The 11202-nt window shown below is 42.3% G+C and overlaps 1 protein-coding gene across 1 annotated transcript; it reads left to right on the forward strand.

Annotated features, from left to right (window-relative positions):
* The first annotated feature begins 3189 nt into the window (after nt 1-3189).
* IQCF3 (IQ motif containing F3) lies at nt 3190-4937 on the forward strand. Its single transcript, XM_040445532.1, has 3 exons — nt 3190-3292; nt 3694-3738; nt 4487-4937. The coding sequence occupies exons 1-3, from the start codon at nt 3275-3277 to the stop codon at nt 4880-4882; spliced, it is 459 nt and encodes a 152-aa protein (XP_040301466.1). The 5' UTR covers nt 3190-3274; the 3' UTR covers nt 4883-4937.
* The last annotated feature ends 6265 nt before the right edge of the window (nt 4938-11202 follow it).

The following is an 11202-nucleotide window of genomic DNA, read 5'->3' on the forward strand; positions in this document are numbered from 1 at the left end:
TCCAGGCTCTGAGCTGTTGGCACAGAGCTGGTGGGGCTGGAACCCATGAACCATGAGATCATGACCTGAGCCAAAGTAAGATGCTTAACTGACTGAGCCACTCAGGTGCCCCTATTACTATTATTCCTAATAAAAGATAACAAATCAATGAAATAAGAATACTGTGCTATAAAAGAATAATCCAAGGACAAGAAAGAGCTCTTGAAAGTTAAGACTTTTAAAAATGGAGAATACCTCCTAAAAAAGTAGAATAAAAAGACAAAGAAAATAGTGTAGAAAATATTGGAAAATTAGAGGATCAATCTATGATCTAATAGGTTTTCTCTAAGTATTAAAATGGAGAAAATTAAAAGGTAGAAATGATTTTTAAAAAACTAATAAAGTTTCCAATAGTTGAATAATACAAATTTTATAAACTAATGTGCCCCATACAGTGAGTGAGGCAGGGAGTGGGGGAACATCTCAGAGAGGCTGAGAACAACATGTCTAGTGGGTGTGAGGGATCTGGGATGGTTGGCTCAGAAATGTTGGGACAGTTGTTTCTAGGGAGTAGGGTTTGAACCCTGATGAAGACATAAATCTAAGACCTAGATGGAATCATGTATTCCTTCACTGTGCAATCACTTATTGAAACAACAGTAATTTCAGAACATCCTAAAAACTAAAGATAAGGGATAAGGAGAAAATCCTAAAAGCTTCCAGAGAGGAAAAAATAAGTCACATCATATGGAGAAAGGAATCAGAGTAACATTAGACCTCTAGGAAAACAGTTAAAGCAATTCCTCAAAATTCTGAGGGAAAACTATTTTCAGTCTAGAATTCCATACTCAGCAACACTATCAATCAGATTTGAAGGTGTAAAAAAAAAGTCATTTTCAGACATGCAAATCTCTACATATTGATATCCATATACTTTTCCTTAGGAAACTATCATAACATGTGCTGTATCCAAAATAGGGACTAAATCCAAGAAAGAAGGAGACCCAATGTGCAGGATCATGTTCTGTCACTTGGTGAAGACCTCAGTGTAAGATGTAAACCAGAATTTAACAGGAAAATATGTGACCCTAGATGAGAAAGCACTAATTTAAAAAATTTCAAGGGGCGCCTGGGTGGCGCAGTCGGTTGAGCGTCCGACTTCAGCCAGGTCACGATCTCGCGGTCCGTGAGTTCGAGCCCCGCGTCGGGCTCTGGGCTGATGGCTCAGAGCCTGGAGCCTGTTTCCGATTCTGTGTCTCCCTCTCTCTCTGCCCCTCCCCCGTTCATGCTCTGTCTCTCTCTGTCCCAAAGATAGATAAACGTTGAAAGAAAAAAAAAAAATTAAAAAAAAAAATTTCAAAAGCACAATTACAAAGGGAGAAATGGATGGAATGATATCTGTGCAATGAATAACACCATGAAGAAAGTCAGCTGGCCGATGATTGTTGGGGAGAGAATATTTGAATATTTGTAACATATCTATCCACAAAAGGTTGTCCAAGGAAGTCATCCAAGAGGATGATGGGAATCCAACAGAAAAAATAGGCAAAGGACTCTATCAGGCAATTACACAGAGATGCTAGAAGGTCAAGATGAAATAATCATAAGAGCTGAAAGACACAGAGCAGTACTAAGACCAGGTGCCATTCCAAGGACTTCACCTTCATGAATCTCCACAAGAGCTCCTTGGAGGAGGAACCATGTTTCTATCTTCACTTTGCCCAGGAGGAAACAGACACCACTGGAAGACTTGCTCAAGTGCACACAGCTAGAAAGGGTCTGTGTCAAGGTTGGATCCCTGTTATTCACCCTGAAGAATCCTGCTCTGCTCAAGTCCCTAGTGATAAAAATGGAAATTAAAAGAGCAAGGTGACACCACTTCACGTCTTTCAGTTCGACGAAAATTAGGAGGTGATTGACAGAGGTTGCACTGGTGGTGCCACTGTGGAAAACAATCTGTCAGCATTTAGTAGCATGGAAGAACCACCTGTCCCATGACACAGCAAGCCACCCCCATGTGCATTCCCTGGAGAATCCCTCCCATGGAGGCACAGACACATGCGGGAAGATGTTCCTCATGGCACTCTCTGCCATGGCTTAACTCATCCGTGGGGCAGAGAGCAGGGAAACAGGTTATCCTGGGTCATGAGCACATAGGGAGTCCTTATCTGTTGTCAAATTGTGTATATATTTAAACATTTTCATGATAAAAAGCTTTTATGAAATTGTGCAAGAAAGGATAGGGAACCAGAATGTGCTCCATGGCACAGTGGTCAGTGGCACTCACAGAGTCATGATAATATAAACACTAAATTGCGATTGGGGACCTAAATGGCAGCAAGTGACCTAGTGGGGAAGATGAAGGGAGAAAAAGTGAGGTTTTGGGGATGGGGCAGAAAGCCAAGTCCTCATCTTTTTTGGTGGAGAGTTAAGGTCTTGAAATGAAGAGACCACGTCAGCATGTCACTGAGGTCTGGAGGGGGCTATCCAGAGTCAGTTAAGAGATGAAAGTGAGCGTGCCTGTGAGATGGCAGTGGGGACAGCCAGAGGCAGCTGGTCTTGGAGGCAAGCCTGAATAACTAAGTGACTCTTTCAAATATGACCATTGCTACCACTAGAGGAATCTACACTGGGGAACACTGTCTCTTACATAATGACTCATGTTTGGAAAATTCCTCCAGCCCAGTAAATTTCAGACACTGAGTGGAAGGGCTTATTTTGTTTTAAGGAACATATATTGGCTTGTTAGGCACCAAACAACTGTAGAAATACAGAGGTTCAGCAGCTGGAGGGGAATAGAAATAGGCTGAGGTACCTCCATCCTGACCCTTCCTTAGCCCCTTCTGCTCACCCTCCATACTCACAGTCTCACATACTCACTAATTAAAAGAAGGATTTTCCCACATACTGAGGAAGGGCATGGAGGCAAAGAAGGCAAGACACAGGAAGCACCCTGAGCCCAGGAACCTTCCTCTGCACTGTGTAAGCAGCTCTCCTTAGTGATGATGACAGAAAAGTCTTGTGGGTGGGCCAGACTAGAGGTCATCCTTTGGACAGGACAGATTCACGGGGGCTATGGTTTCCCCAAGGACAATCCCTGGTCAATCCCTGGCAGGAGGGAAATGGGTAGATGTTTCCTCTTTACCCAAAAAATTTGAGGCAACCTGGTCCCTGGGTCATAGTTGCCCTTGTGACATCATGGCTATCTCCTCCTCTCCCACCCTTCCTGATTCTGCCAGGACCAATGGAGCAGCAACCAGAGGGGGTGTGAACACCTGAACTACTGCCCCAAACCATGGGCGGTAAATGCTGTGTAAGACAGCCAAACACCCCCTCCCTGGAAGTAGGGAGTTAGCCCATGGCAGAGGGAAGCACCAGATGACTTCAAAAGGACTCAGGAGGGGCACCTGGGTGGCTCAGTCAGTTAAGCGTCCCACCCTTGATTTGGGCTCAGGTCATAATCTCACAGTTGTGAGATTGAGCCCTGTGTTGGGCTCCATGCCATGGAGCCTGCTTGGGATTCTCTCTCTCCCGCTCTCTGCCCCTCCCCCACTCATGCTCCCTCTCTCCCTCTCTCACATGAAATAAATAAACTTTTTTTTTAAATCTTAAAAAAAAAAAAAAGGACTCAGAAAGAATGGGGAAGTAGACCTGTGAGGACTTTGCACAGAAACTGGTCCTCACTCATGCTTTCTCTCTATATTCTGATTGCAGAAGTCTGGTCCAGATAAGGATGCACTAGAGACTGAGAAGCTGAAGGTAGGTGGAGCCTAGGAGCATGAGAGAACCACAGTTCATTGACCATCTGAGCACAGAGTTCTTGAAAGTGAAGGATCCATCTCTGGTCCCACAGCTGAGAAGTCAGCTCAGTGTTGCCCTCCTGTCCCCATAAATTCCCTCCCTATTCTGAGTGAGCTATGTTAAGTATGAAGAGACAGCAGAGAGGTGAGGAATCAGGATGCAGACAGGCCACTGGAAGGTGGGGCACAGTAGTGGGAACTGGAAATCCAGAGAAAGTAAAGCCTGGGTTTAGAAGGATATAGCGGTGACTGAAAGGTAGTGGAAATCAAAAGAAGTGAGGTAAAGGAAAACCCTCAAGGGGCTATGGGTTGGCATGAGGCATCAGGAGGCAGCATCATAGGCTGGAATCTGGGTTGAGATGTAGGCCATAAATGCAGAGGTTCATCCTCAGAGGACCTTTTGGTTCCTCACACTCATGGCAGGTCTTCTGGATCAGAAATTGTTTCCACAGAACCTGTGAAGATCACAGGGCAAGCATATCCCCATTTTGTAGATGAGGACACCATGACTCAGAAGATGACCAATACGTCTATGGCCACAGGTAAGGTAGAAGTAGAGGCAAAACCCCACCCAGGACTCCTGGGTCCTCAGAACCACCAGGAGAAAGGCTAGTTAAGAAAGAAGATCAGAGCTCCTTCGTGGCAGACACCAGACTTGTGGTTGTTCATAACAAATTCATGTGGAGTCCTCTGCTTTGCTTGGTTAGAGGCTTTGTCAAAAACGCCACAGAGCAAGAATCAAGGCAGCTGAGAAGATCCAGGCCTGGTGGCGTGGCACCCTGGTACGTCGCACCCTGCTGGTGGCAGCCCTCAGGGCCTGGATGATTCAGCTCTGGTGGAGAACACTTTTGTGGAGGCGGGTTCTTAAGCAGCGGCGGGACCTGTTGAAGATCTATGTAATCCAGGAGGAGGCGGCAGTCAAGCTCCAGTCCTGGGTTCGCATGTGGCAGTGCCATCGACGTTACCGCCGAATATGCAATGCTGTCTGCATCCTTCAGGCCCCAAAGAGCTATTTTGCCTTCCAGACCAGTGATATTCTACAGGCACAATATGAAGTCACTCCCAACCAGCCGGAGTTCCATATTGAAATCCTATCAGTCTAAAAGTACCAGAGGGTGGAGAACTACTCCACTGCCCCCCAATAAATGTCTGACCAGGTTTTGTGTGTCTCAGTGACTCTTACACCATGAAGACCCCAAGGCCTCCACCTTCTATGTGGGAAAAGACAGATATCTCTCCCCCCACTCCCACCCTTTAGTGCTGACTGACAGTGGCCATATGCCACTGGCTCTATCCAAATCAGAAACTGCTACCTGAAGCTGTTCTCACACATCAAGAGCCAAGTGTACCATTCCATAGCCCTGGCACCATTATCTCCTGATCTTGCAATTGGGAGCAGTTAGGCTTTATATTCCCAAAGACTCCAGGCACCTCTTCTTATGAGAGTCGCCTTTGAATCCATGCTCTGTTAGCCTGCCATCATGAGCCAGCTGGGGCTTGCACCCATTGGCTGTCTATTTGGCAAGCCCCTAGACAGAAGTCAGACACTTTGCAGGCTCTTGAGAGCAGTACAGCCCATAGAATGCACAGGAGGCTGACCTTAGTGGTGACTAGGCACAAGGTTTTTCAAGTTTTGTGCTAATTTGGATGCTGTTTTCTTTGGGAAATAGCAGGTATCATGATCTTAAGGAACCTCAGCTCTGCTTCCATCCTCAGGACCAGCTTCTCCAGGGTGCTGAAACACAAAATAGGGCTCCCACTGATATCACTGCCACCCTATGTGTGACACCATTCTTAGTAACTTCAGTATTAACTTAGATGATGCTCCAAGCCCCTTGCCTCTTACCTCCAGTGATTCTGACTTCCATTTTACCTGAATCACCCACTCCTATAATTGCACCAGAGATTGTTGCTTTTCAAGCTGCCTTTAAGGAATGGCCTTAAAAAAAAAAAAAAGTGTCCGATCCATCATATACTAATTCTTTTGTAAAACAATAAAAATGAATTGTGGGAAAAAACAAGTAGAAAATGTATACAGAATATAAGGCTTACTTTTGTTAGGCTGGACACACATAAAATTTCTGTTTCAATTTGCTATACAAATTTCTAAGTGCTTAATCTCAATCTTTGTACTTAATCTCAGTGGTAGCAAATGCTCACCATACTTTGGGTGGCATTGTCCTGGTCCTTGTCATAACTGACCACAGCAACACCAATACTGATTTTAATAATCTTGGTCTCTAACTTTTGCTTTCTATGCTTTAGGGCAGAAGTCAGAAAACTATGGTTTGCAGTTGAGTGGTTGTGATTGTGACATCAATCCTAAAATACTATCTGGTCCTTTACAGAAAAAGTTTGTCAACCTCTGTGTTAGAGTCGCTGATTCTTATGCATTGATCCAAATGTTTCTTCAGTCCTAATAAGGACTTCCCAAAGATTGACTTTACCAGTATTGTACTACCCTTTTCCCCAGCTCAGATTCCATTCTCTGTCAAGGATTCTCTTACAATTTTACCACTGTTGGCCCTCTCTCTCCACCTTTGTGTGAACCCAACCCTTCACCTACTTCATCCACAAGAAAAGCTGAATTTCTGTGAAGAAAAACAAATCACTGTATTGCGTGGTTTGGGTTTATCTTCAAGACCACAGATGGACAGACTTGCTTCTCAAGACACTTCTCTGTAAATTTGTTTTTTGACCTGAAGATTTCACATCACTTCCTTTTTCCTCAATGCGCTATTCTTCCTCTTTTCCTTTTGACCTCAAATGATGATATCACTACACCCTTAACTGAGAAAATGGCAGCAGACTGGACTTCCGTCTCCCTACTGTCTCATCCTCCATCTCAGCTGGCCTTTTTTACCACACTCATTGCCTTCCTTGAGTTGAAATGAATTATCTTTGCCCCATCCAATGCCACCCCTTCCACTTTGCTCTTCTGGTGCTCTTCTTTTCCTTTTGCCCACTGTCACCTCCTGCCTTTGCAATGATGTTGTTCTGTAATTTCATTTGTTTCTCTGAACTGGTTTCTTCCTTTTCACCAAATCATTTACATCAGCATAAGTATCCTCCACCATTAAAAAGTCCATTCTTGACTACCTCCTATCCAGTTCTTTGCATCTTCTTATAGAAAAACATGTTGTCACTGTTTCCTCTCTTGCTCTTCCCATTCTCTCATAAATTCACTCCAATTGGTCTTTCCTTCCCCCCAACTCCATGGAAGCTACACTGGTCAAGGGTATTGATTGAGAGAGATTGTTTACAAAAATGACCAAAATTACTGTCCTCCTTGTATCCATGCACCTTTGCAATGTGACTTTGTAGCTCTATCAATAACAGACAGAGGCTACTTAACCTCCTCTTGTATCTAGGCCTCCCTGTGACTTTCTTTGGCCAATAGTATGCAGTAAAAGTGATATTGTGCCGGTTGCAAGCCTAGACTTTAAGAGGTCTTAAACAACCATCTCCCATGCGAACAAGGAGATTACCACTGTTGCATGAGACAACATATGGGACAGAGATGAGCTGTCTCTGATGAGGCCATCTTACATCACCAGCCCCCATCACACCTACCAACGGACCACGTATTTTTAGCGAACCCAGTTGAGAACAGAAAAATCACCCAGATGATCCTAGCTCAAATTGTCACTCCACAGACCTGTGAGTTCTATAAATGGTTATTGTTTTGAGTCTCTATGTTTTGGTGGTTGGTTGAACAACAAAAACTAACACCATCTAAAATCACCAACTAACTTGCTTACATGAAAATGGTGAATCCTCTGCTCTCTGCCTTCTCTCTGCATCAGACTACAAGTTGACAACTCTCTCTTACTTGAAACACTCTGTTTGGCTTCAGGAACATCACACACTCCTGCTTTTTCTTCACTGGCTGCTTTTTCTTAATCTTATCAATGGCTTCTTCATTGATGAGCCTCTAACCTTTGAGGGGCTCAATCATAAAAGTTCTTTTAGTCCCTCTTAATGTGTACTCCCAGATAACATCACCGACATGGTCTTAGCTATCTGCTATATTCTGATGCCATTCAAATCTACATCACCATCCCTAATAGCTCCTCTGAATTCCATACCCAACGTATGACTTCCCACTTAATGTCTTGCTTTGATGTATAATAGGTTTTTTCAAACATAATGTGGCAGACAGGACCCCCACACTTCATGATTTTATCCAAAATTGCTTCTCCTTGTGCCTTGACCATTCACCACATCTGTTTGATTCAAATTCTCTTCTGAACCCTCCCTTTTACTTATCTCTATCCATCCCCATTCACATCAGTCCATCAGCAAATGCAGTCAGCTGCAGCTGTGCAATATAGTAATATCTACAATACAGTAGATAGTAGGATTGGAGAAACTGGATCTTATGTAGATTGCTCTTAGGAATGTAAAATGGGGTAGCTGATGTGAAAATAGTTTGATGATCTCTCAAAAGTTAGGTGTAGAGTTACCATAAGACCCAGCAATTCCACTCTTAGGTATATATCCAAGAAAATTGAAAACACAAAACCTTCCACAAAAATTACATAGTAGAATAATAGCCAGAAAAGTGGATGCAACCCAAATGACTATTCAAATTGTGGTACATCCATACAATGCACCACTACTCAGCAGTAAAAAGGAACAAACTACGGATACATGGAACAATTTATATGGGTCTCAAACTAACCAATTCAGGGTAAACCCCCTCTGTCTTTGTCCTCTACATCCAGGAAGCCATAATCCTCTGCCTTAATCATTCGAAGCCAGGTATTAGACATCTATATAGCTTAGGAACCACAGAAATGACTCAAACCAGGCAATCTTAACCTGTTTACCCTATCCTTCCTTGCCTTTCCCACTCTGATAGAGGCCATGGGAGAAGTTCTTTTCTTACTCCTGCTTTCTGCCACCTGACTAAAACCTGATGCTTCCCTGTGATCCTGTGTGACATGCAGTAAATTTGAGTAGAACCTGTACAAAAGACCCTGACAAGCCAAAGCAGCCATGAGAAAGAAGAACAAAGCTGGAGGCATCACACTCCCTGATTTCAAACTATATTACAAATCTATAGTAATTAAAACAGTATGGTATGGACATTAAAAAAAGACACAAAGGTCAATGTACCATAATAGAGGTCTCAGAAATAAACTCATATACTAATGGTCAATTAATTTACAACAAAGGAGTCAAGCATAAACAATGTGGAAAGGACAGTCTCTTCAATAAATAATGTTGGGGAAAATTAGACAACCACATGCAAAAGAATGAAACTGGCCCATTATCTACATATTATGCACAAAAATTAACTCAAAGTGTATTAAAGACTTGAATGTAAAACCTGAAACTATAAAACTCCTAGAAGAAAACATTGGTGGTAATCTCCTTGACGTTGGTCTTAGTGATGATTTTTTAAAATCTGACACCAAAAGCAAAAGCAACACAAGCAAAAATGAACAAGTGAGATTACATAAAACTCTTCTGCACAGCAAAGGAAAGCATCAACAAAATGAAAAGGCAACCTACTGAATAGAAGAAAATAGTTGCAAGTCATATATCTGATAAGGGGATAATATCCAAAATATACAAAGAACACATATAACTCAATAGCAAAAAAATCAAACAATCCAATTTAAAAATGGGCCAGTCTGGGTGCATGGATGACTCAGTCATTAAGCATCTGACTTTGGCTCAGGTCATGATCTCACGGTTCATGTGTTCGAATCCCACATCAGGTGAGCTTGCGCTCCACTTCAGATGAGCACAAGCCCTGCTTGGGGTGAGCTCAAACCTCAGTGGGTAAACACGAGCCCCACTTCGGGTGAGCCTGCTTCTCTTTCTCTCTCCCTCTCTCTCTTTGTCCCTTCTGGGATTCTCTCTCTCTCTCTCTCTCTCTCTCTCTCTCTCTCTCTCTCTCTCTGCCCCTTGCTCACTTGCGCCCTCTCTCTCTCAAAAAAAAAAAAAAATCAATTAATTAATTAATTAATAATAATAAAAATGGGTAGATCTAAGCCATTTTTTCAAAGAAAACACACAGTTAGCCAACAGGTATGTGAAAATATGTTCAACATCACTAGTCATCAGGGAAATGCAAATCAAAACCACAATGAGATATAACCTCACACCTGTTAGAATGGCTATGATTTTTTTTAAAAAAAGATAAGAAATAACAAGTTGATGACAGCACACCTGAGTGACTCAGTCGCTTAAGTGGCCAACTTCTGCTCAGGTCCATGATCTTGCAGTTCGTGGGTTCCAGCCCCACGTTAAGCTCTGTGCTGGCAGCTCAAAGCCTGGAGCCTGCTTCAGATTCTGTGTCTTCCTCTCACTCTCTGACCCTCCCTCGCTCATGCTCTGTCTCTCTCTGTCTCTCAAAAAAATGAATAAACATTAAAAAATTTAAAAAAAACAAGTTGATCAGGATGTGGAGAAAAGGGAACCCTCGTGCACTGTTGTGACAGGTAAATTGGTGCTGAAACTATGGAAAACAGTAAAAATAGAACTACCATACGATCTAGCAATTCCACTTCTGGGTATTTATGTGAACAAAACAAAAAAACTAATTTGAAAAGATAACCTGCACCCCCATGTTCATTGCAGCAATAGTCAAGATATGGAAACAACCTAAGTGTCCATCGATGGATGAATGGATAAAGAAATTGTGGTTTGTACATACAATGGAATGTTACCCATTTTATGGGATACCCATTAAAAATAATGAAATTTTGCTATTTATGATACCATGGATGAAACTCAAGGGCATTTTACTAAGTGAAATAAGCAAGACAAAGACAAATACCATATGGTTTCTCTTATATGAAATCTAAAAAAACCTAAAAACTGGAAACAACAAAACGAACTCATAGATACAGAGAACAGATTGGTGGTTGTAAAAGGCAGTTTTGTTTTTGTTTTTGTTTTTTTTTAAGTTTCTTTATTTTGAGAGAGAGAATGGGAGAGAGGCAGAGAAAGAAGGAAAGAGAGAATCCCAAGCAGGCTCCACACTGTCAGAGCAGAGCCTGATGTGGGGCTTGATCCCATGAACCAAGAGAACCTGAGCCAAAGTCAAGAGCCTAATGCTCAACTGACTAAGCTACCCAGGTGCATCTGTTTTGCTTTCAGGAAAAAAACAAAAAAACAAAAACCTTACCATATGACCTAGCAATTCCACTTCTAGGTATATATCCAAGAGAATTGAAAATGTATGAGCATTGTATATGCTCATACAAAAACTTGCACATCAATACTTACAGGTATATTATTCATAATACTAAAAAAGTAGAAACAACTCAAATGCCAATTAACTGATGAGTGGATTAAAAATGTAGTATATACATGCAATGGAATATTATTTAGCCATAGAAAATAAGGACATACTGACATGCTACAAACATGAGTGGACCCTGAAAACATTGTACTAAGCAAAAGA

The sequence above is a fragment of the Herpailurus yagouaroundi genome, unplaced genomic scaffold, assembly GCF_014898765.1.
Source record: "Herpailurus yagouaroundi ecotype Mexico unplaced genomic scaffold, PumYag 193, whole genome shotgun sequence".
In the NCBI taxonomy this organism is placed as follows: domain Eukaryota; kingdom Metazoa; phylum Chordata; class Mammalia; order Carnivora; family Felidae; genus Herpailurus; species Herpailurus yagouaroundi.